The 26165-nt window shown below is 43.1% G+C and overlaps 1 protein-coding gene and 1 long non-coding RNA gene across 16 annotated transcripts in view; one reads left to right on the forward strand and one right to left on the reverse strand.

Moving 5' to 3' along the window:
- Positions 1 to 5549: 5549 nt before the first annotated feature.
- On the reverse strand, positions 5550 to 23781 carry LOC125322962. Of its 2 annotated transcripts, XR_007202315.1 has the most exons (3): positions 23695 to 23771; positions 15903 to 16080; positions 5550 to 15638 (listed from the first exon to the last, which is right to left on the reverse strand). It is a non-coding gene; the product is annotated as an uncharacterized LOC125322962 (long non-coding RNA). The 2 variants fall into 2 exon arrangements; XR_007202314.1 differs by lacking the exons at positions 5550 to 15638; positions 15903 to 16080 and adding an exon at positions 18042 to 22755 and having other exon boundaries at positions 23695 to 23781.
- Positions 23586 to 26165, forward strand: part of CDC42BPA (CDC42 binding protein kinase alpha) — a 184477-nt gene continuing 181897 nt past the window's right edge. For 13 of the 14 annotated variants that reach the window (XM_048297409.1, XM_048297415.1, XM_048297411.1 and 10 more), the window contains exons 1-2: positions 23586 to 24068; positions 24581 to 25022. In XM_048297409.1, the coding sequence (XP_048153366.1) occupies positions 24827 to 25022 (196 nt within the window). In that variant the 5' untranslated portion in view covers positions 23586 to 24068; positions 24581 to 24826. The remainder of the gene's footprint in view (positions 24069 to 24580; positions 25023 to 26165) is intronic. The other variant, XM_048297410.1, reaches the window with a different exon arrangement.

Consider the following 26165-nt stretch of genomic DNA (forward strand, 5'->3'; position numbering starts at 1 on the left):
GATATTTTAAGATGTGTCTGTGCATAGCTCAGGAAGCAAATCTGAGTTCTTTGTTAAACAGATAGAAGCGTATAGGATTTGGGGGGTACTTGTGAATACAGAGGAAAAGGAAACGGGGATATTCTGAAGAAATTTTACCAAAACACACATTAGTTTTAAGGGGGAAAAAATTCAGTAGCTATTGGAGTGGAACAGTATATAGAGAGCTTGATGAGAGACAACAGCCATCCCCCTCGTTTAAATAGTCTGTGCTCTCAGGGTGAGACATGAGCGCAGACGTCAGGACACATGAATCCAGTGTTTGCAAAGCACTGACACTCTCAGCCCAGTGAAATGACACCGCTCAGCTCTTGTGCAGAGATGTTCAACACTTGGCAGCACCGAGTTCCCCACCTGAGGATACGAGGAGCCTGCCTGGAGAACCCGTCCCTAGAAGCGCTCGGTGCCAGAGGGGCGGCGACAGAGCAGACCCCGAGAACGATTAATCCAGCGGCATTTAGAGCTGTGGATGTTCAAGGAGGAGAACAGCACTATTTAGTGCTGAGCATACTTAAGGCTTTTTCAGCTCATCCGTCTCCATTCGACTCTCCCTAGGCAGGAAATGGCTAATTACCTTTCCATGGAAGGAGCAGTTCAGCTCCTCCAGGGCAGAGGAGAGAGAATTGGCCGTAATTACAGGAGGAGCGCACAGAACACTCTCCCTGGTAGTGGAGGGACTGAGTCGCAGCCAGCATTTAAAGGCTGATTAGTATAACTGCTTGCAGTCAGTACTTACAGCCACTTCTCAATTGCTCTTACCCTGGGAAAAATGAGATGCTGTCAGCATAAAACTTATGAAAAAGAACAATAGAAATAAAATTATGTTTTCTTTTGATATTAAACCAATCATAATTTAAACAATTACATTAACAATAAGATTTTTTTTTTTTTTCCCTAGCCCTCCAGTGGTCCTTTTGAATTTCCCCCACAGCCCATGTTTGGAAAATCTGGTTTCAGAATGAGTGAACTATACATGCATTCAATAATGGCTTGAATGAGTGTTAAAGGCATTGTTCCTAAACGGAGCTGTGTGAATATTTTAAGTTACTAAGCAGGAGGGGTGGTAACAAGAACAATAGAAAAACTAAATAATTGTTATTTTGTCTCTTCAGACCTCAGTGCTGTCATACATTTGCCCTTTCCCCCGAAGAGGGGTTTAGCTCCCTGATGAGCTCTTTTCGGGAGCTGCCTCAGCTAGCACAATTATTGTGTCAAACTCTTATCTCAGGGACCAAATAATGGAACCAGGCTTTGACTGTCTCCCCTGATTTTTAATGAACTGTTTGTTACAATTAGAGCCTGCATTATTTTAACTGGGTCTAGAGGACAAGTGTGTTTAGAAAGCTCTCAGGGGTAAGAAGAGATTGTTAAGGAGAAGATGGATTTAAAAAAAAATAAAATCAATTGTAAACAAAGACTATAAGGGGGATGGGGAAAGAGAAAAAGAAGGAAAGTTAGGAAGGGGAAATTTTCAAGGAATAGAATTTTCAAGAACATTTCAATTGTGTGCTATTTATGGAGATCTTAAAAGACTGATAAAAGTACAGTTAAACTGTGGACCTTTTTCCCTGGCTATGCTTTAGCTCGAGGTGGTTACGAAGACATCTTGCAGCCTTTGCCTGGAAGCAGATCATTCGGGTCAAGAGTGAACAGGAGAGGGCAGCATCGCTTTAGACTTACGATAAGGGCCACTATGGAAGTGTCTGGGAAACTGCAGTGGACAGACGGATCATTGTAGGTCACCAGGCAGTAGACTGATGAAGGGAGTTTGCCGGCAGGTACCTCACTGGATTAAATACTTGCATGGGAAGAGGATGGAAGAGAGGGATGTTTTAAGTGCAGAGTAGAAAGCGATGTGAATGCGGTATTTCAGCAGCGCTTTCAGCTGGACTCAGTTCAACAGCTGAGTTCAGGATGTGAGGTGCAGGGCCAGAGCACAGAGACTTCTGGCAGTTCGTTTAGCTACATTCTCTCTCGTCCACAGACCATTACACCCTTAAACAAGGTAAGAAAACCTATTTCAAAGATGCACAAATGGCACACCAAAGGTGGTAAGTACCTTGCCAAATGTGCCACATGGCATCAGGACAGCACCTGGATGGCCACGCTCCCCTGCCAACCATTGACCCACATCAAGCACGTCCATTGCAGGAGTGCAGGGCACTGTTAGGATGGCACGATGGGTTTCTGAGATGTAATCAGCACACCAGAATTGCTGATTCAGCTTCAGATGAAGGATAAATGCTCTACTCTAATGTGTTCTTTCAAATCAGTTTCATAAACGAAAATAAATCCAAATCGATACCATAAATATATGAGAACATTTTAAACCCTGGCAAAGATACAGTAGCCTTGGTTTTACCAGCGGAAACCCCAGTGTAGTGACTTCTAGAAGAGGACAAAATGTGGTCCATTAAGTTTTACTTTTCTTCTATGACAGTACTTACTAGAGGCAGTTGTGGATTAATGAACTGGGCTGGGGTTCTCTCTGACATACAACTTTTTAAAGTTACGCAGCGTGCAAAATCACATGGCAGAGAAATTCCCGCACACATGAAAAACAGCCAAGCCCATCAGTTGCCCTCTCAGCTCTGCTTCCTTTCTGCCACTCTGTTATGCCTCCTTCAGTGAAGACAGTAATTCTCTTTACAACTGATGGTTCTGCCAGTGCGTTACTGAATCGGCAGAGCTGCACAGGTTTCGCTGCTCCATCCCCTCTTCAAATCAGGCTCACAACCCAGAGAGGAAAACGACTGGCGTTCCAAAAGAGGGTAATGGTACATTGGTTCCCAGGGAGTTATTTTGTTCAATCATTTTGCAATATAGGTGAATGACAGGTATATGTTTCATTTCATAGGCAATGTTTCAATGTCTTTGTTCTATTCACGAGGTATAGAATGGGACAACTGGGGTTTCATTTACCGAAGTCCATCATCCATGTAAATTAATCGTTTCATCTTGCTGTGGAAATTATCAATAAAATACCAATACTGAGAGAAGTAACCCTGCAGATAACTGTGTGGAAATATTATGAATGGAAACACCAAATACCCATAAACCTTCATAACCACCAACCATCTGTTTGAACAAGGACAGAATTCTAGAAATACAGGGATAACACCTGCCTGACCTTTTTATCGAAACAGACATTTCAAGTAATCTTTTCTAATTGTAAAAGTATTTTCTGAGCCACTATTTTGTTACATAGGAAGTTCAATTGATTGCGCTTAGGATTTTTAGGGAAATGCTGAAAAGGAAGTGGTTTGTTTTGGTATTGTTAAAATTTTATATTAAAAATAAGGAGGTTTTAAAATTATTTAATTTCAATAGCTGTGCTAGTATAAATGAGTCACTGGCACCTTAGCATATAACTAAAGGATTGCATATGATTGTGAATAAATGAAATATGCTATTTTAACACATTTTAAAAAAACCCCACATTTTCAATACTAAAAAGCCAGATGCTCTTTAGTACTGAATGAACCATCTTAACTTTCCTAGCCCAGTACACGGAAGTGGCACTTGATTTAAAAGCAAGTTTCCATCAGTGGTCACATCAAGTAATGAAAACTGAAAATATTGTGAAACAAACACTATGCCTTGAAATTTTCAAATAAAGGGGTGTCTAAATACCATCTTGGATTTTCTGCTTAATGGTAATACTTTGCTTTAAATATTCTGAATTAGAATGAAAAGTAATTTTCCTATGTCAAATTTCCCAGAAAACAAAAATTCCATGCCTTGACCAAGTAAAATTACCAAATGAGTGACTAATCCATTTTCTCCCAGGCCCTCAGTTTTGTCAGCACTAAATTTACACACAATCATTTTTTAAAGAGATATGGGAGGAAATGCATAAATGCCAAGAATGTTTGTTCAGGGAAATGACACACCATCATTTTCCCAACATCTGGTTATTCATGAAGGGCTGACAAATCTTCTTTTGGACTTATTAAGAGTGAAGTTATCTATTCTGAGGGGATCTGTGATAAAAGCAATTTTTTTACTGTAAGGAAGTTTGAGCTGAAGCTTCATACAGAGAGAGAAAAGAGATTGGAAGAAGGAGAGCTGCTTTTGTTGGTCTGTGGCTCAGGAGCATTATCCGTCTTCCCCTCCAGAACTCTATTTTTAGATGGCCTCCAGTGCATTAGATCAAATGTATAAATTGGATGAGGTCAAACTGTCTCTGTCTGTGAATATGCAGCTCCCAGAGGTGTGCCAATGTCTGTAGAATTCAGCTGGCTGGTATTAACCTGAACCTTGTCAAAATCAGACTATAACATCAGTCCTTCTATTAAACGTGGGCCTAGCAACCTTTTAACAGCTTGAAGCTAAACTCTCATTTCATTTATATTGATGTGGACGTAGAGATGTCAGCAGAGGTGGGGGGGGGGGGGGGGGGTGGTTCTGTCATGTTTTCTTCCTTACTGTGTTAGCAGCTAACTGCCATTTTAGAAGGTCTTTGCAGGAAAAGGATTATCATCCCTGGAAACAGTAGAAATCCCATGATTTCTACTTTCCTAGCAGTTCAATTTTATTCTGACCAGTATCATCAGACTGGCTTTTGCATTGGAGCACACTTGTGGAGCTATAGGTGCGTACCTATAAACATAAATAAACACGCACCCATTTGATATTACAACACATAATAATTCATTGTCCAGGCAATACAATTACTTAGCACACTTCAGCAGACCAAGAAACCACCCGCAGTAAGTTCCCTTTTGCAAAACACAAACCCTTTCTGCTCTGCAAAGCTCTAAATGGCTTGAACACCGCATGCCATTTGTTTGGCCCTTGTGCTAAGAAGGAAATTTCACCTCAAAACTGTGCAGTGTGTGACTGGCAGCCTCAAACTCTGCAAGATTTGTGTGAGGCTGCTGGTGGTGTTGTGTCACTTGGTAATGTAGGACTGTGTCTGTGGAGGGAATGCCATGCAGTGTGGAGGCGAGCTAAGGAATTAAATGGGATGGGATTTGCATTAGAGCCTCACCAGAGTTAATCAGCTTAGTCCCTGAAATCTGGCTGCAACTTGCTGTATGGCTTCCTGCTCTGGTCAACAGAAACACTAAGATACAACATATAAGAATGCCTTGAAGCAATACAAGAGGAAAGGAAGCAATTATTCCAGTTCAAGCTAGGTAAGTGCCTAAGGGATCAACTCTCCATCTAAAAAGTGTATTGGCATTCTCAGCCTCATGACACGGATTCTGCAATGGAGAAAACCCACATATAGAATGAGGTCAAAAAGTTAGCTGCTAGTGTATTGTCTGGGCTTTAAATTTAACCCTGCCTTATGTCTAAACCCAGATGACTGGAGCATTCTGCTAAGTCTTTGTTGCTTGTGATTACATATATTTTAAAATATGTGGAAAGCTCTGTGATTTGTTCTTTTCCAATGGAACTAGGGATTCAGTTCAGCAAGTATACAGGGCAATGGATACAGACATCACCAGTTCCTTCTTGCAGCCTATTAATTTTACTGTGTATACCTCATTATTTATCCTGCATGCATCAAAAAGAACACCCATCCTAGACTGAAATTTGTCTGGATTCACATTCACAGAGAAATGAGAACTGCCAGACTGGACTAGCCCAGTGTCAGTCCACATAGTCCAACAATGTGTCTTTGATAATAACTAGCACCAGATACCATAAAGGAAGAAAGCTTCTATCCAGCAATAACCCCAGTCATTAAAGTGTTTTACCCCAATCAGAGAGAACTTGGTGCCCAAAGCATGAGGTCTTTTCCAAACATTTGCTAATTCAGCTGGAACATTATCAGTGTAAACGTCTGATTCTTTCCAGATCTTGCTCGCCTTGTCCAGAGAAATGGTGTGGAATAAAAGAGCAGTTAGATGAAGGAGAAGAGAGAAATTTCCAAAATGTGGGATATAAACAAAGAAGGTTTGGACAGAATGAAAAATAAACACAGAGAGTGTCTGGAGGGGAGGAGAGAATGAAAGAAAAATTCTGTCCTTTAAAAATAACAGGATTCTTTTATAGCTCCCAAACCAGTGAGGCTTACCTTAGAAGGAAGAGTTTATGACTCATACCCTGTTTTGAAAGTCCAGCAGAGATCAGGAAGATGTCAAACCAAAATTCAGCTATCTCTGCAAATGTGCTGATCAAAGTTCTGCCCAAGACAGAGCAGCAGGCACTGTGGATTATGTTGACTCAGTGAAGTCAGAGGTGACCATGGAGGATCCACAATCCTAGACCCTCTGCCCCCCAGTCCTGCAGAATACGACAGTACAAGGGCTTAACATAAAAAAGGAATGGGATTTTATCTTCTGTGAAGCTCAAGAGGGTGGAAGGAAAATCTCACTTCACTGATAGCATAAGAGTTGAAGGCTACAATTGCACCAATGATAGTAAGAATTCAGGACTAGCAAGATTTGTGCTTTCAAAGAACTAGGACAGAAAAATGTCTCAAGCTCTTGCCCATGAAAGCTGATAAAGAATTAGGATAATATGTTCTAAATATGGTTTCCAAATCAGTCCCATGTGAACATCCTGCTTTGGGAGACTTGAATAACGACTTGCCCAGGGATGCAGTGCACAAGGAGAGATGGAAAGGAACATATAAAAGTCCAAAGAGTTTGCAGAATAAAGGAAGATTGAACACTCAGAGCCATAACCTCAGAAAGAGCAGAGAACCTTCTTTCTAGCATTCTTATATTGAGATCTTGCAAATGTGGACTCCATATGTGACAAATAGCCCTGCTTCCAGATCTCCTGGAAAAGTTTAAAGGCATAACTAATGACATTGTTAAAGAAGATTTCTGCACTGATAGATGTTAGTGCTGACATTTTCCATTTATTATTTAAGATTGTTTTGCACTTGTAGAAACAGTAAGTGAGTGCATTTTGAAACTCTGAAGGGAATTGGACATTCACAGATTTCTTGTCACCTGGCAAAGTCAGTTAAAATGTTACAAGCAATTATTTTAATCATATTGAAGATTAATCATATTTAAAACATCGGTTCTGGAAATAAATTCTAAATGTTAATACTGATAAATTACTGTTGCGAATGGATCATTATGCAGAGGAAACATTTAGTTTAATTGGAGTTGCTCCCGAGCTGCTCTACATACATTATATGGGGCACAAAGCTGAAACCAAGTCCTGTCCTTTTGAAGAAAAATATTACAGTCCCATCCAGGGTTGGGAACAAGGGAAATCAGAGTAGGTGCCTTGCTTGGATGTCCATTTTTAATCCAGCAGACAATTTCAACCAAACTGGATAGAGCATTCATAGAGAGTAAGCCGTGGCAGAGCTGGTCAAAATAAAGACTTTATTAGGGCTCTCCCATCATGAAAAGAGACACTTCATGGGAATGCCACAGAATCCACAGGACACTGAAAATTGGTCTGTAAGGGACAAAACCTCTTAATGCAGGAGGCAGGATGTTCAGGAACATCTTTATGCAGCTGCTTCCTTGAAAGAGAAAGACATCATCCAAGGCTGCTAAAACGCAGGTCATATTAACCTTTCCATCCCTTGCACTGCTTTGGCTCTGGCTCTATACAATGGTAAAGTAGCTGCAAATGGGGCAAAAGGGCTGGTATGAACTTTTTTCTTCAACAAAACTCTTTGGTGAAGGCCTGTGCTATGTTGGCAACAAAGACAGGTATGACAAAGAAAAGCTGTGTAAAGCAGACATACAACTGGAACACTTTTAGATCTATTATTGAGAGATAGTTCTTGCTAGAAGCACAATATGAAGTGAATCTAAGACTCTGAAAGCCAAGCTTGAGATGTGTTTCACATTGGTTTGAAGCCCCTTTTGTGAGCGCATCCTCAGCACTGGTGTTATTTGGGCCAGCGGGCTCCCCGAATGCTCTGATGATCCCAAAGCATTGTGCAGGGCTGGGCTTGCCTCTCTGCTCTGCCCTGTGACTCCTCTGTGTTTAGACACACGTCTGAATCTCTACATTTCTGCAGGAGTTCCCAGCAAGCCAGATGCAAAGACACTGCAGAGCAACCTTGTCTAAAGGGTACACTTGTTCTCCACAGTAGCATTAGTCACAGATGGAGGCAGCAGCCTGTTGGGTAACAACTCTAACACAGACTCTGAAAGTCAGCTTCTTTAGAGAAGACAAGGGTCTTAAAAAAATTCCTCCTGTTATCTTCAGAAAAAGCATTAAGGGACATAATTTTCAAATGCCACGATCTCCTGGAAGGGCTGGTCATTTGTCCCAGTTTCCTTACTAACCCCAGGGCTGCTGCTATGCTTCCTGGTGCTGCACACGGCATAATTCCCATGCCTCTAAAAGATGGAACTGTCTTATGAAAGTACACCAACTCTTCACCATTCCCTGCCACCTGGCTGGCCCATGTGATGGGGCAGCTACTTGTCCTGAGTGTTGCTTTGATGGGGAAGCTTTTCTGCTGGAAAACGGGCTAAAAGCATGGATTGTTCCTAGCCAGCCAACCACATTACCCTGACAGTAAGAACAGAGCTGGATTATGTTCAAGACCATGCATGGAGTCCAGGGTTCTGTGTCCCAAACTTGATGACATGGACTAAGAACTTGAACAATTTCAGACTACCACATGACCCTGACATGTTAACAACTTGGGCTGTTACTGAGCTGGGTTAGATTCAAACCCATGGGCGAAGGTAAAAGGTTTTGTGTTCCATTACTGGCGCCAAACATTCTGTTTTCTTACTTGGCTTCTCTCATGACGGTGTTTTTCAAAGCAGTTAGAAAGCACCCGTTAGCACTTCACTCTGTATAAGTAATGTAATAACGGGGCAAGTGATGTGGGAGGAGGGACATGGTGGGCAGGAATCATTATCCAAATTAGGTGTTAAGCTTTGGCTTCTGCCCCTACCTTTGGTGAGGGTTACAAGGATTAGTGGAGAGAGGGAAAATAACTTCTGTTTCTAGAGCATGACTATGAAAATAGACACACTGGTAACTATGAACAAAATGGAAAAAGTAAATACAGTCCATGAAGTAACACCATCGGGAAAACAAATGTTCTCAAAGAAAAAATTTCAGAAAGTGCATAATTCTCTGCAGCATGAAGCATTGAGAGCCAAGGTCTGTTTTTTTGGAAAAGTTCCTTTGCATCTGGATCCCCATCAGACTTGGAAGAAGAAGAAGTCTAGGAGGGCTGTGGTTTGGAGTGCGCCGGTGCTCTCATTGCAGATTGTTCCATTTTCTTTGTAATAACAGCTGAAGTTTCATGTCTGACATAGAGAAGCCCCCATCCTCCTCTGTCTCACCTGAGATGTTTCTTGCCACAGTCCAGACACTGAGGAATGGGTAGAAAACAAAAGCAGGAGCTGGATATTGATTCCAACATAAGACTCAAATCACATATGCTACTTTTTGCTACAGCACCAGGCATTGCTCACCTCAAGCCCCAAGCTTTTGCACTTCATGTGCGAGAAAGAGCTTGACACAGATCGCAGCAAAAACTGAAAAACGAGAGCAGTGTATACTAGCTCAATTCAATCCCTGAGAAGAAAATATTGTGGTGTATTGTGATGACCTCATGTTCCAAACAATGACACAACAGCTGTTAGCTATGTCAGACCATTGCACTGTGTAGCATCCGCCTAAGAATGGCAGTGGCACTGTGGAGTATTTATATGCAAAACATTAAAGAGCATCTCCCCTTCTATGATCCTTCTCAACTCATGTGCCGGTGATGCTGCCTTACAGCTTGGAACATCTGCAGAATTCCACAGTCAAAAAGTCATTGACAAACTGCATCTATCTTATGTGAATAAAGAATTTAAGTAAGTTATTCTTGCCACTTTTTCTCCTCTGAGGAGGAGTCTGCATGAACTGAAGTCATGAGGCTCTTTTTGGCACTGTCAGGAATAATCCCTGAGTATAGTGAAAAGGTATTACAAAACAAAATAAAGGTTTTTTCAGTTATTAATTCCTGAGAACACCATTGCCAACAGACTGCGGAACAATTTTTGTGTTTAGGAAGTGATACATAATTTAGAAGTCATACTCTTTGGGATGACGGGGAAAAAATCTGCAGTTTATTGCCTTTCAGATTCTAAGTATTTTTTCAGTCTGGTGGTAAACCAAACACTTTCATGCATTCGTTAACATGTCCAGTGCATTTGGCAATGTGTGAAACCCTTGTTATTTGGGTCAGACAAGTGTCCTCAAAAACAAGGCAACCCAGCAGGCCTTCCAAGGCAGGCTGTGCCAGACTCTGTTTGCCCTGGTTCGGTGGAAGTGACTGTTAACCTACAGCAAGCCCTGCTCTGCACCAGGGCTGTGGCCTCTGCAGGGAGCTGGGCTGCCTGGCTCAGCCTCCTCACTCTCTTCCTGATGGCTCAAGGTCAGACCCAGGAATCCACTGCCCTGCACGTGGGGCATGCCAAGAGCCAGCACTCTTCACCAGCTCCCTATCACTGCCTCTTGGCCCTGGCCCCAGAACTGGCTGATACTCATTTGGCAAGACCCCCTTATTTCATGCCTCCCTGCTAGAAGTCACAGTGGAGAGACAGAAAAACAAATGGGCCATAAGAGCAAAACCTCTCTCTTCCCGAAATATAAGTCTGTGCATAAGAAGAGCCTCTGGAGCATTTGTATGAGCCTACTGCATGAATTGATTGAATGAACTGCTCTTATTTATTGTTCATGAGAAATTTATCTCCCCCTCTCCCCTCCAGGTACAGACTATCATAAACAAAAAGCAGAATTTAGATCCTTGGTCCTCTCCCACCAGGCCATACCCTCCTTCTCTGCTCCATTCTCCCTGGTTGCTTCTTTGTGTCACTGGTAGTCTGAAACTAGAAGCTGCTGTCTCATTTGGCTGGTAACTGTACTCCTTCAGGGAGGAATCTCATTTTACAAAAGTTCAAGAACTGAAGAGTTTATCCTGGTTAGCAAGTTTGTTATCTTCAACGCTCTGACTAAAGGCAGCTGAAAATGAAGGTGGCACATATCTATGATGGAAACTCTCATGTATATGATGGAAAATCTCCATAGGCTTGAAAGAGGCTTGAAAGAGGCTTGAAAGCTGGATTTACAAAGCATTTCCTGGGCACTAAATGAATACACCCTTTCTTTAAAATGTAGCAGGTAGGATCCAAAGATCAGATATGGTGATGGATACAAAGACAGAACAATGATAGCTTTTAAGATCTCAGACATGGAGATACAATTCTCCCAAACTGGTGTTTGAATCAACTGTTTTATGTTTCCAGTGTAACCTTATGTTGCACATTGTCCTCATTCATTTGGGTAAAAGTATTTCTTTGAGTGACAAACCTGTAAATCCACTTAACAGCTGTGAGATTCATATTGCCTTATCTTTTTCTTGCTTTATCATGTATGTCACTGTACCAGCTCACTTGGATGAGCAACTGGCTCATTTTAGGTGTGTGCATGGTAAGATCCTAAATGTATTTTTGAAGCTGCACTTAAGCAACAGCACAGTATCGAGATATGAGGTGCAACCTGGGGAACAGCAGCTGTCAAAAACATCCAAACTAAACAAGCTCAGCCCATTTTTCTTCGTGACAAAGACACAGATGTTGAAATACATTCACATTTACATCAGATATTTATCATATACTTGAATGCCTCAGTTTGCAGCATACATAAGCAGTGTTCAGCACACATGATTTCTCTCACTGCCACTTTGGTACTGGCAGCCAGGCAAACCCTGACATACAAACACTGCTCTTTTCCTCTCCAACAGCTAAACAGCTGCTGCATCTGTGCAACTTGCTCTATGGGGTTTCTCATCCCAATGGAAAGTACCTCTGATCTCTCTCTCCAGAGGCAAGGCACAGCCTTAACACCCCATGGATGTACGCACTACAGGGGAAGAAAAGGAGTGTGGGAGTTGACCGGTGAGGATGGTGGGAGAACAGGAGCATGGAGCACCCTCACAGTCTGCCCACTGTGACACCTGGCACACTCCCACCAAAGCCAGGTGGGGCCAACCCTGCACCACCCACCAAGCACAGCAAGGACAATGTCCTGTGCCACAGCACCAGCATGCCCAAGAGGAAGCACTGTGGGATGGGCTGAGCAATCCCTGCCGTATTCCTGAGAGGGATGCACTGAAGCTAAAGAAGCGGATGGGGTGAAATCTTGTCCTAATTATGTTAATAGGAGTATCGTAATTGTCTTCAGTGGAGCTAGGCTTTCTCTGCATGGAACCTACCAGAACATCCCAATACCCATTTGTATTTTCCTATTTCAGGATGAAAATTAGGTACAGCACATATTTCATTCACTGGTGTACAGCTGTCGCCGTGGAAACCCTGTTCAATAGAGTGTGAAAACTTTTACAGGACTGGCTGGGTTCATAAAGTGTTGAGCACCATTTTTCCCCCATTAATTTTATTACAGGTACTATCATCCAAAAATTAGGCAACCTAAGTGTGTACAAATAGCTGTAATTATACACACAGCTGCCATGTATGTCATCTAAAACAAATCCTGTGCTGTATTTTTCAATTAAATTCCACTCTTCAAACATACCGTGATGGTATAACAAGAACTTCTGTATTTTTCCGAGCATACACTAATTATGTTTTCCACTGCAACATTCTAGGAGTAGATACTGCTCCATTTTGCAAATGGGGAAACCAGGGTACACAGGAGTCACAGATCTTGTCAAAATTGTGCAGCCAAGTCCTGGCAGATTCAGGAATGGAATCCGTGAGTCCTGACTCTTTAGTTCCCCCGCTCTGATCACAAGACAACACTCCCTTCCTCTGAAATAGGCTATTTTGATTGAAAACAGATGGTGTACATTTTTGGCACAGTGTTTTTTAACTCTATTAAAATGCTCTGAATGAATATGTGCTTATATCATACCTATGTATGTCTACATGTATATACATGCATACTGCATCTATGCACACGGAAATAGGTATGAGTTAAGGACATATTAATTTACATATATCGTATGCAAATGTAATGGATATGCTGAAAGATACTTAAGTGCAGCTGGACAGCTGACATACCTAAACACATAAGCTATAGTCTTCAGTGATATTGTAATTACACACTATGTATTCTCTCTCTCTAAGCAACAGACTTTATGCTCTTGATGGAGTGTCCACTTCAATGTAATTCATGTATTAAAGTTTTTTATCATTTGATGAAAAATGTTAGTGTTGCTTCTGTAAGAGATGAATCATATCCTTTTCCATTAGCTCCAGGACCAACCTCCATCCTAGCTGAACAATGCATTTAGTGGGCCCTGCCTGCATTTGTAGTGTTGTGGGTTTTTCCTGCAACTCAGTGATGTCTTAAATATCATACTTATCTTTTGGATTTGCTCTTTCTGTCATAGTATTTGCCCTTGTATTAAGTCTTCTCTAAACAGTTTGTTTTCAGCTAAGGACTGGCAAACCCTGGATTTGCTGTCTGTCAGGATTAAGATCTTCCCACACATCAGACCCTGGAGGAGATGGCAAGGACCAGTTTTTACTTAACCAACTCCTCACCTGCAGCCTTGGGTCAGGTAAAGATGGGCTGCCATATCAACTGGCAAACAGCTCAGGGGACCTTTTCCATGGCTGGAAATCACCAGCCATGGTGATGGGCTACTATCACTTGCTCTCCTGTGCATTCCCAGTAAAGATGAGAGGGTGGGCCTTGAAAGCTACTCACAAGGGATATGTCCCCTTTCAACAAATACCCTTTCCACAGCCCCTCCCCACTGACTGTATTTCCATTTCTTGTATTGGTTGACTGGATTTTCCCCTTCACTTACCGCAAAAGAGGTAAAAAAATTAGCCTTCAAATCCACAGTCATGCAGGGGGAGTTGGAAACAGCTTGTTCCCCATGGGTATCCTTTGTCTGCATGTTGGCCCCAGCCACCTCACACCTTCTGTGCACAGAAGGTGAGTCAAAATTGGGGGTGAGATTAGAATTTGGGAATTCTGTGCTTGCAGAAAGGGAACCTGAGCAAATATAGTCATTTTGGTCTGTGCTAATTCCTTCTGGACTGACTGGTGAGTGTATAACAGAAAAAGGAAATATTGCTGACACTCACTGCTCTTCTGTCTTTTTCGGTTCTAAATCCGCAGAACTCGGGAATCAGGAAATGCCTGCAAAAAGGTTTCGAGGAGGTCACAGAAACAGAACTGTGCTACAGTGCTGCTTTATCTATGGATAAACAAAATATGGCCCCTTATTATAAAGAAAAAAGAGCTTAACCTCCTTCAGAACTGTAGGTCAAATTCCACAAAAAGTGTGTTTTGGTGTTTTCTGGTTTCATACTTGTTGCTGTAACGTGGTAGTAAAATCTCCATAATTGTGTTTACAACATCAGGTAGCAGCTGTTAATGGAGAGTACCTTACCTCAGCTCATATCTTGCACAGGATGGATTAGCATACTTATATTTTCCTGTCTGTTTGTTATGCTACAAAACTAATATTCTGGCACAATCCATTCTTCATAAAGATTTTTTTATGCTAATTTCCTCTGTACCAAAAGATACAGTAAACACTTGTACTCAGGATAGCTCTCTTGCAATTCAATACACTAAGCTATTTTGCTCTAACTTTGCAAAATGCAATATAAATTTCCAAGTAGAAAAAGTGTTAAAAGGAAAGTCTGTTCTTGCAAACTATTAAGTGGTAACCAGGCCTCTCTCATATCAATAAAAAGCTCTCCACAGTGACACTTCAGCCCTTTCTCTAGCCATTTTCTGCCAGGTAGGAATCAGAGAAATGCAGAACAGCCTTAAAAGCTCCATATCTGATCAGAAGAAACTCTCTCAGTGCAGGTCAGGCACAGACTGACAGGGACGTTGCTCCATTTCCCTTCTAATAAGGCATTGCAAAGAGGGCTGAGGTAATTTCTCAGGCTGCTGTATGGCATGAAGGCAACAGCCTGAACAAAGTCTGCTGGATTCACATCCGACAGCAGGCCAGTGCTGCCAGGACGATGAGGCTGCTTGAAGGCAACACAGCTTGAGCTGCTCTGGAATGCTGGTTGCATGCAGTGCTGGATCTTCTTCCACTGGTTCTGGTGGGATTCAGATGACTCTCTTGCCATTTAAAGTGGAAGTGGGCTCTCTGTTAAAGAGCTGCCTTATGTTTTTTCATGAATACGGAATAGAGCCCAGAAACTAAAGAAAAGTCAGGGAGAATGTAACTTGCAATGTATATCCAATATGCAGAAGCCTGTTTTCTCTACAGCACTCTTCCATGTTCTGAAATTTTTTCATGTTCCCTCATTATTTCCTTATCTTTACCAGTCAGAATACATACCCTATGATAAACATGGGCAGGAAACTAAGCCCCAGAAAACTCCATGATTAGCCTGAGTTCACCTACTTGGTGAACTGGCTGGAGATGGGAAGACTGCCCAGCTCTCTCAGTAATCCACCCCTGGCCCCAGTTCAGCAGAGCACTTAGGTACTTGTTTGCAAGATACAGTGCTTCGACTGTGAATCACAGACCTTTTTATTATTATCACTTTTACTGCAGGGCGAGGGAATTAAGTCTTAAGAAAGGCCTTGAAGTAAACTGGAGCAATAAATTGAATAGCCCGTGGCTCTGCACCCCGAGTCTGCCAGTGTCCCTGACCAGGGGGAGGATGAGGTTCAGAGACCTCGGCCAAGCTCACTTTCTCTTCCTGTAGGAGACAGCAGAGAGATTAGTGACTGTGGGATTGCTGCTGTGTAGAGCTGTGCTAGCCACAGCTGGAAGCTAATTATACATCCACTCGCCACTTCCCACATTATTCAGCCAAGGAAGAAAATGTTCACTTTGTTGGAAAAGCCAAAAGAACAGCTGGTAACTGCCGCTGCCTTTTTTTAACAACACACAACTACGGCTATCGCTCTTCATTGTAAAAATACAAATATTTATAACATCTTCAAAAATCTTTTTTCATTACCAATTTCCATTGGAAAATTGGAAACCCAATCTTCATGGCCTCCAAGATGAAATCCTGCGCTTCAGGAGGAAGCCAAGAAAGCGATGGCAGCAAATGCTGGACTCCAGGTGAAGAATGTAGCTGGACCTTGCTTCCTCCTGATGCACCACACATGGAAACAGCTGGTGTTCTGAGCTAACTGGGGAAGAAAAGGCTTTGAGATACAGCTGTACTATGATTAATGTTTCTATGACATTACTTGACTGAAGTTTTAGAAACATTCCATTTCATTTAATGATTTTAATTCACCTACAGTGTGTTTTGGCATAGTTTGGGATGTTAAGGGGAGGCAGCAACATCTCCGTGGTTGAGGCTGAAGCTAGCTTCTGTTATAGCACCCTGTTTCCATCCCTTCATCATAACTTTGGCTTGGAAAGCTGCTTGAGTCTGAAGTCTGCCAGGTCTATTTTAGTCACTTTTGCAAAAAACTGAGGAAAATCAGCCAAATTACTCTCAAGTTACGAGTTGCTAAAACTTACGCTGATTGGAAATGTTTACTTTTAATTAGTACTTTTAGTCCCTGTCTTCAGTTTGATTGATTGGTTGAGTTGAATTAATCCATAGCAACATTCCTGCCTTAAGAAAAATTTACTGTCACATAAACTTGTCCCCTGAGTGTAGCTGTAGAAAAATGTCCTTTTCCTGATGTATGTATGCCCCAGTGGGAGAGGTTATTGTCCATGACACAACCTCTGGTGCTTGTCTTTGCCCATATGCTGGAGAATGCCCCTCCTTTTGATACCGAGGGAGGTCTAAGCAAGGCCCAGCTTATTTCAGCCGAGGTGAGCTGGGTTACTTGAAACAGTGACAAAGTGATGCATTGCTAACCCTGCCCTCCTGCACAGATGCAGGTAGGGAGCACTCCTGCCAGCAGATCTGCTCTCACCTCTCCCAGGGAGGTTCCATTCACTGAGGGAGCACTATCAACAAAATGAAGCTGCACCACTGGCCAGCACCTCCTCCCACAAATACAATTATTCCCAGTGCTATCCACACACGAGGATTGGAGCCAGTGCTATGTTCACACTTTTTGATTAAACTAGTACAAATATTTGTCATTCTCTACCTCAAAAACCACTTGTAATCACACTTCTAACCTATCCATATAATTAAATCTCTTAATTTGTGCAGTGACAGTTTACAAAGAAAAATGGTTGACATTGTGCAAAGATATAAACCACTCTTATTTTTCATAAAACTGAGCCCAAACCATTTTGTTTGTTTCAGAAGGAATTATGAGTTCACTTACGCTCTTGCTGAGATCAAGGAGGCTTTTTTTGGCATTGGCTTGAGTGGGATTATTACTGAACACTACATAACACTTTAAACTGGTTAGACTAGATGTTAGGAAGAAATTCTTCACTATGAGAATGGTGAGGCACTGGCACAGGTTGTTCAAAGCTGTGGATGCCTCATCCCTGGAAGTGTTCAAGATCAGATTGGATGGGGTTTTGAGCAATGTGGTGGAAGGTGTCCCTGCCCATGGCAGGGGGGTTGGAACTGGATGATCTTTCAGGTCCCTTCCACCCCAACCATTCTATGGTTCCATGATTTCAAGATTTTCTTCTCTTTGGGAGGTGACCTGAAGTTACCTGCTGAGTGGCAAGAGGTTTTTACTTACAACAAATGTTCTCCACAAGAGTCACAAATTTTACAGGGCATTTCATTTTTTCTATTAGTTTTCACTGCAGAATGAATCAATCTGCAAAATGTAGTACTGCCAAACAATAAAAGTGCTGGTTTCTAGTCATTGTTACCTGTGCCACTGCCATCACCTACTTAAAATGTGATGACTGATTGCAAATTTCATCCACGAAGGGAGAGGTGGGGCTTGCTGCCTCTCCTTCCAAATAAAATTTAGCAAACAAACTCAAAATGCCAACTGCTGAAAAGCCACAATCTTGTGATTTCAATCTGCAGATCATGATGAAAGTGTCTCTTTACATTAAGTGTCCTGTCTCTGATTAAAACAGATTTCTGCCTGAATTGCATCTGTCCTCATTGTCTGTATCTATTCTCCCAATGAAATACTTATTTTAGACCTTTGATGCTATTTGTGCAATTCCTAAGTTAAAAATAAATAAAATAGAGGCATCACTGTTTTCAATATATCAATATTCCTTCATTAAAATTCAAATAAACCAAAACAGTACTTTAAAATAACAACTGAATTGGTCAGACCTCTAATCTGAAAATTCCACAACCTTGGGGAAATTGAGACCAGTGTGTGATCTCTTGCACTCTCTTTGTAATGAGCTAGGCACTCTGAGCTTTTCTCTGACATAAAGTTAATCCAGCTCCATCCACCCTGGGTTCATAATCCAAATTAGGCTCCTTTCTGGGCTTGTTTTCATCTAAGTACAGAATTTGCTGGGTTTTACAAGTAAGTATTTTCCCCCCTCCCTCTTCACAAGCTTACCTCCCTCTCTCTTGCCAAACTCCCTGCCCTTGACTTTCCCTTTCTAAATCACTCTTCCTTCCCATATGATTTCCAAATTAGCCATTGTGTTCCCTTCCTCTCTCATCTATCCCATTTTTCCTCACTTCATCCTGTTTCCTTGCCCAATCAAAGATCTCTTAGTAGTTTCCTCATTCCTCATCCCTTCCATCAGTGTTACTTTCATGACAGTAGCAGCTCTTTAGAAATCACTTTCACAGTGAGATCCTCGCTGAATTAATCTCTAAGTACACCCTTTTAATAAAAAAAAAGTCCATAATACAGCACTGAGTGTTCACCAGCAGAAGAGGTACTCATTCTAGAGCAACAGACATTGAAAGCCTTGATTATGATCAGTAGAAACTATGAACCACTGCAAAGAGAGTAGGTTTAGAAGCAGCTCTCATGCTGAGTTATTGCTGTTGTAAGTTGAGCAACACTAGCTTTGTATAGGCATCAGCCAGATAATGCAAATGCATCCACTTTGCTTTTGAATCAATGGATTATCTGGCTGTACTTTGTGTGGCAGTGACAGAAATTTGCATCCATCCAGTTTCACAAGTAAATACGTGGTCTTCCTCAGAACTCTTCAATTTAAGAAGCCACTTGACCTGACAAAGAGTTCTACATCATTAAATATCTTCATTTAAGGAAGTGAATTATCTTGAGGAAAGTTCAGCTTTTCAAGATGGCATAACACAGGTAACAGATTCTGGACATGGAGGAATAAAATATCAACACAGATAGAGAAATCCACAGGAAAGAACCGGACCATGGAGGGACTGAAGGCTTGAAAAGTTGCAGACATTACAGACTACAAAAACAAGAGGGAAAATAAAATAACAGTCTTAGATTTATGTTACTGAAGAAATGAAAATAAAAAAGAATCTCAGACTGCTACACTGACATTAATTAAGGTTTACAGCAGCCCTAAGAGCTTTGGCAGACTTGGCCTCACTTTCATAGGAAAAAAACAACATATTGAGAGATGAAACAGCATTGTCAGAGTGCAAACACAGGGTCCTATTTGGAGGTCAGAATGAGACGTGACTTTGGTCAGTTCCTAGTCTGCATCATAAAAGCAGGATTCAAATTACAGCAATTTCATGCAGCTATAAATGCAATTCCATTACTTCCTCTCCTCTTCTTCAATCACAGAGGCTACCTTGTTTCTGTTGAGAGCACAGCACCCCTGGACACTTCTGCAGGGTCAAACCTGCTTCATTCTTCACAGAAAACTGTAAGCTGGTGGTGGCCACATTCTCATTAGTTTTAAATGAAGAGTAAAACCAGGGGGATAAGGCCAGTACAGATCCAGCGTAGTGAGATCAGCATGATGCAATTTCTCTCTGAGGTAAAATTATTCAGTTCAGCCATTCACAGAAAATCGTTAAGATTATAAATAAGACTCCAAAGACCAATAAAAGAAGCATAAGGGAAGAGAGAGATAATTCCATATTTACAATGCCTTTATATACATACACATTTATGGTCATTGTTTTGGGATTAGGTAAATATTAAGCATCAAGCTTGCCAGGTACCATTTAGTGCTTGTAGTTGGACTTGTCTGCAGACCTCACAGGAGAAATAGGTCTTGGCAAGGCAGTTAGAGAGGGAAAGAATAGTAGATTTACAAGTCTTTAAAAACATTAAAGTGTGTTACTAAATGCCTTATTATAGGTACTGAGACTAATTAAGTTCTGCAATAGCCATCAGTTTCAGTGAAGAGATCTCTGTGTTCACTAGGATTAAGTTTGCCTCAGCAGCAAGATTTATGTGAAACTACAGTGGAACAGACTATAGAACAAGTGTTGCTCAATTCATACACACTGGTCTTCAGTGTTCTCCTAGAGTGCAACCACTGTGGGCTCCATCTGCAGCTACCTGCAATCTCTTCCAATAACCTAAGTTATTACTGTAGTTCAGGCAACAGCTGTAGGACCCCTTTTCAAATAGTACCACCCCATGTCTATACACACATCCTCTAAACTGGGTGCCAGCACTGTTTTTGCAGAGAACTACAAAATTTTGCTCAGGAGACGAACTGCTGTATCAGTACAAACAACATGTGTCTACATAGTGAAGTTTTAGAGAACACAAAAGCCTGGATGCAAAATTTTGTCAACATATAAATGCCCCTCTTGAGTACTTGTCCCTAGGCAGGTAGTAGATCTACCCCTCACAAGCAGGGAAGCATGTGGGGTCTGTCTTGACTTTAGAAATGGTTTGCACACCAAAAGCAGATATCCACAATACTTCACCAAAAACAACAAACCTCCGTCCCTGGAGAGAAAAGGCTGTTTACACTATTATACCAACAATAACTATTGAAACATTCAACATACAGGTTGTTAATATATAAACTACATTGTTTCAACCATATCCTCCTGATTCCACACTATTCCCTCTACTGCTATCAGCTTGCCTAACTTATTGTAAGATACAAATTCCTTATTATCATTAGTTATACTTTAGGTACTGTAAACATTTGTAAAGCTAAGCAATAGGATGAAAATATTATTGTGATATTATTAAAACAAGAACAGGGTGAAACAAACACATGATAATTATGAAAGATATTGGGGTATGTTTGCACAACTTGGGTGTATTTTTAGGACACAGTGTCTTAGTGACAGAATTTACAAGAGAGAAGGAATTTCTGCATGTTACATTAAATTATTTTGTTGGTTTTCTAAATATTCTGAACTAAAGTCTTTCTTATAAGGCAGAGAAAATATTTTTCCATCCCATAGGTGTACGGTGAGAATTACTCATCTGGATAATTCCCAGCAAATAAAAGCGCCACCAGCCACTGTTGGTGTTACCTGTTCCTCACAGCTTCTGTGGCACGACAGCTGACTATAGCCCAGTGGGTGTATCACCAGTTGTTCTGGGGATGCCTGTATATTTCTAAACAGGCTATTAAACAAGGAGAGAACAAATAATTCCTGAGTTTTGTGCTCAACTGCAGCTTGCTTGGGTTTACTGGTAGCCTCACTCAAGCTGAAAAGAATGTGCAACTTCTGTCAAGCAATGCTAGCAGAAACGAGGGTTCAGTTTTAAAACCAGAAATATAGGGAAAGAGACTGCCTTTTCTGGCTATCCATCCTTGTTTGCAAACACTTGATCTGCAATTAAAACAAAGAAAGACTTTATAATTGGCTAAGGAAAACACAGTAACCTAAGAAAATAAGTGAAATACCCACACCCATCATATCTCTGGCATTGGTTCTTCAGTTCACTTCCCTACCAAGCAGTGCCAAAGTCCAAGGAGCTAACATCCCTTTAACTCTTAGTCTTCTTCGTTTTCCCTCTGCAACCCCATTAATGGTTAATCTATGCTCAGGATGAACTTGGATGATGTGTCTCCAACCCCTATAGGAAGTGCTATCTGATCTGGGCCACCTACCCCTGCAATAGCAATCTATTTTTATTGCTGTCATCAGGCATCCCCCACCCCCAGCTTCAAACCCAATTTCCACAAGTTCAGCGGAGAGCCAGCAGGAAATGCCTTACTCTCACTGTAAAACTGCCTGTGTGCCACAGCTTTGGAGCAGGCTCCTACCACAGAGGCACTGCTGTGACTGTAGCAGACAAGGACCAGCAGCACCTCAGATACTGGCACAAGGCTCTTGTCATACCAACGGTGTACCCCAGCACGGGGAGGAAACCCTTTCCTTATTCCCGTCCTCTCAGTTTAATCCTATCTTCTACCTATCACAAGCTCACTTACAATTGTAGTGGTTTCTAGCATTTCTTGGAGGCCTTTTGGGTAAAAAGCTTTTAGAATTAAATTCTCTGCACATTCCTTCTTTTGCCAAGAGTCTGCTCTGCCATTCTGCATGCACAGGGTGGGAGTCACTGTTCCTCTCTAGCTTCGCACCAGTGACTTTATATACAGCCGAGTGATTCTGAGCAAACATATGGGACTTTAATCACATTGTGAATGTGATAATAATTAATGGGTATGTAAGACTGTTGACGCTTTAGATCAGCTGGTAAAAAGGCCAGTGTAAAAAAAAAAAAAGTGTTATATAGATGCTTGTTACAGCAAAACCCAGTTGAAGGTCATCTGTTGGTTATTGAACTGAGGAAGCAGATGCCTGAGCTGCTTCCTTCCCTTGAGCTCCAGAAGATGCAGGACTTGGTAGGCTTCAGGAGAATGCTGAACTTCACCTACAGCTGGTGACCTTTGGGGGCTGTATGGCCTTCCTCCCCTTCCATCTGATTTCTGAGGAAGGACGAGCTGAAGTTACCCGTTGACTTAGAGATGACATTCCATCCCCTGAGCACCACAGCGCATCCCTGACACCTTTGGCCAGGAGAGCTGCTACCATGTGCTGGTGGGCAGCTGCATTTTCCACCGCACAGGTGGTCCTGCAAAGAGATCAATGCAAAATCCTCTCATGTGCTTCTGCAGTTGAGTCTATACCGCCTTAAAACAAAACACGTTCATCAACAGGAATATCCTTCAGCTCTCTTAAAGGATATGGGTTTGAAACGCCCGCGAAAGGAGCTTGTTTCCCCGGCGTGTGATGTGGTGGCACGGTGGGCTCCTCGATGAGGAGAGGCACTTCGCCAGTGAGGAGAGAACCGCCACGAGCTGACGCATTTTCTGTCACGTTTTTAAGCCCCCGAAGTGTGAGACAGCCGGAGTCCGTGCTCGCACCTGGAGCTCGGCAGATCCCCTCGGAACGACAGACAGGCGCCGCTCCCCCCGTCCGCCCTCCTAACCAGGCTGGGATTTTTATTCAAAGGCCTTATTGCTGGGGAGGCGGCTGAGCGGAACTGGGCCGGGCACCGGCAGCGGCTGCTCCCGTCGGCTCGGGGCAAAGCCCGGAGGGATCCCCAGGCGGACGGGCGGGTCCGCCCGGGATAGCCCAGCCCGGGCGGCCGCAGCCTGCGGACAGCCGCGCTGCGGCCTCCGACTCCCGCCCTCTCTCCCTCCCGTATCCCTGGGTCCGCCCGTATCCCTGCATTCCCTGCTGCAGCATCCCCTCCTCCCCTCAATCCCATCAGTAGCGGCGGCCCCGGGCTCGGCTCCCCGCGCTGCGGCGGCGCTCGGCGGCGGCTCCCCCCCGCCGCGGCCGCCATGTTGGGCTGCTGCGCGCTCGGCGGCGGCAGCTGCCGCGTGTGACCGCGGGAGGGAAGGAGGGAGGGAGGGAAGGAAGGAGGGAGGGAGGGAGCGGCGGGGGAGAGGAGGGCGCGGAAGCGGAGAGAGGGAGGGAGCGAGCCGGGGAGGGAGGGCGCCGCCGCTACCCCTCCCCGCCGCCCCGCGCACGCACACACACACACACACACACCCCGCACACGCACCGCCCGAGGATGCCCTTTGCCCGGGGGGGCGAAGCCGGGACACCATCGCGCCGCCGGGAGTGAAGCCACCACCGCCGCCGTCGCCGCCGTCGGGGCCTCCCGGCCCGCAGCGTGCGGCCGGAGCGGGGACGCCGGCGCTTTCCCTCCGCCCCAGGACGCGCACCGGGAGGAGGAGGAGGAGGGCGCCGTCTCCGCAGCAGCAGCAGCAGCCGCCGCCGCAGCCATGGGAAGGATTTGACAGGGCTCGGAGCGCTTTCGCCGGTGTGTCGGGGCGCGCGTCCCGCCCGCCGCCCCTTGGCGCAGCGGAGGAGAAGGGGGCGACGATGAAGACTTTAGTTTTTTTGAATCACTGAAAAGCCTTAAAAGGAGACTCGGTAAGGAGGAGGAGGAGGAAGGGAAAGGCTGCCCGGGGCAGGACGTGGCTGCGCCCTGAGGAGGGGGGGCTGCGCCCCACCCCGTAGTGGCCGCGGAGGCGCTGCCGGGGCCGGGGGAGGCGGCGGGGGGCGGCGGGGCTGCGCGGCCCCTCATCCCTCCCTCCCTCCCCGCCGGTGTGCGCCCTCATTTCTGCTGCCTTTCGCTTATATAAATACGTAAATACATCTGTTTTTCCCTTCCCGTCCGTCCTGGGAAGCGGAACCGGAGGGGCTGTTAGCCCGTGGTGCTGCGGCGGGGCTCCTCGCAGGATCGCGCTGCATGATCTGCATTGGGAATGAAGGAGAAGACCTTCTTAAATATATAACTGCGTGTGCCCGTGCACGCACGGTGAAATCGGTGTCAGGCAGTCTCGGTTGAATTTGAGTGCAATTATTATTCTTAAAGCATCAGGAATGCCCATATATATTTTTTTTCCCCCACTTCTTACTCAGCCTATTAATTTTTTTTTTAGGATGACTGTTTTCTTCTCTTAAAAGTCATGCATACACAGATATCCACACTGTATGTGTGTGTCTGAAACTCCAAGGGTTTAGTTCCAAACTGGGAACACCGAGGTGGGCTGGCAATTAAGGACCGCCGCAGTTTGAGACTTGTTAAAAATACTGTTGACTTCTTTTTAAACGACAAAACCCTGAAAAGTTTTTTTTGTTGTTGTTTTTCTGACAAAGTAATAATAATCATTAAAAAAGAAACCCCAATGCAAACTGAAACAACCATGTCTGGAGAAGTGCGTTTGAAGCAGTTGGAGCAGTTTATTTTGGATGGGCCAACGCAGACTAATGGGCAATGCTTCAGTGTGGAAACCTTGCTGGATATACTCATCTGCCTTTATGATGAATGTAATAATTCCCCTCTGAGAAGAGAGAAGAACATCCTTGAGTATCTGGAGTGGGGTAAGTTTGAATGTGTTTATTTTGTGTACATCCGTCCATGTTCCTGTCTGCTTTGTATAATGTCTCTGTTATTTATGTGTGAGAGGGGATTGTTTATAACTCAGTGTTTTTACTGGGAAGTGTTATCAGTTTTACTGTATTTAAACGTGGTGGTGGTGCTAAAAAGAAATCTGTATTGGTTTTTTTGCCTTTGAGGTATGCATGTAAAACATACTTTATATTTTTTATTTTTCTTTTTTGACATGGATCAGACTCTTGTACTTGAAGCATATTTGTTTGCCTTCAGGCCCAGCTGTTGAGTTTTGTATCCTAAAGTTGCTGGGAATATAGAATGGTATGGGATAAATTCTCTGATGCCTGGAAGAACATCAATCCTCTGATATGCTTCTGCAGTTGAATCTATACTGCTTTAAAATAAAACATGTTGATGAACAAGAAAATCCTTCAGCTCTCTGAAATGATAAGGATTTGAAACATCTGTGGAGATGGAGAAGATGACATTCTCTTCTTTAACATAAAATCGTTGCTGACTTAAGTAGATTGTTTTTTTCACCAGGAAAATCAAAGTTGAAAAGCCAAATGAAACCCTGTGTGCCCCTGGCACACTTTTCATTTTCTTTATTCATTTTGTGGGAGATAGGGTCTTAGTAAATTTTTCAAGGAAAGCAGGTGAATGATAGTGTGCCAGTTCTTCTTAAGTTGTCACAGAACTGGTTGACTCTATTTTTTTCTTTTTAATTCTTTTTCTTCCTCCTCCTAAACTCAGATGTAAACCAGAAGATGCAGTCTGACATAAGAGCCTTGATGGGAATGGTTACTGTATCTGACCTTCAAACTTCAAAGTCATGCTGCACTTCTCTATTTGCAGACAGAGCCATTTACCACATTTGCTTTGTAATAAATACATCAGCTGTCCTCCTTTATTAAAAAAAGCATATTTTTGAAACACGTAACAGGCGTTTGATTAATTAGGTGGTTCAGCTCTTCGAAATGAAGTTGCTGAGGAAAGACATTGTTTTGATAACTGATCTAACAACTTGAAGCTGATATGTGTGTGTTTTATTTTCCTGCTCCTCTCTGTAGTCATACTGACATCTAAAGGACATCTGACTCAGTAATTAAGTTTCTTGTAGTGTTCATATT

Source organism: Corvus hawaiiensis, chromosome 3 (genome assembly GCF_020740725.1).
Source record: "Corvus hawaiiensis isolate bCorHaw1 chromosome 3, bCorHaw1.pri.cur, whole genome shotgun sequence".
Taxonomy (NCBI): Eukaryota; Metazoa; Chordata; class Aves; order Passeriformes; family Corvidae; genus Corvus; species Corvus hawaiiensis.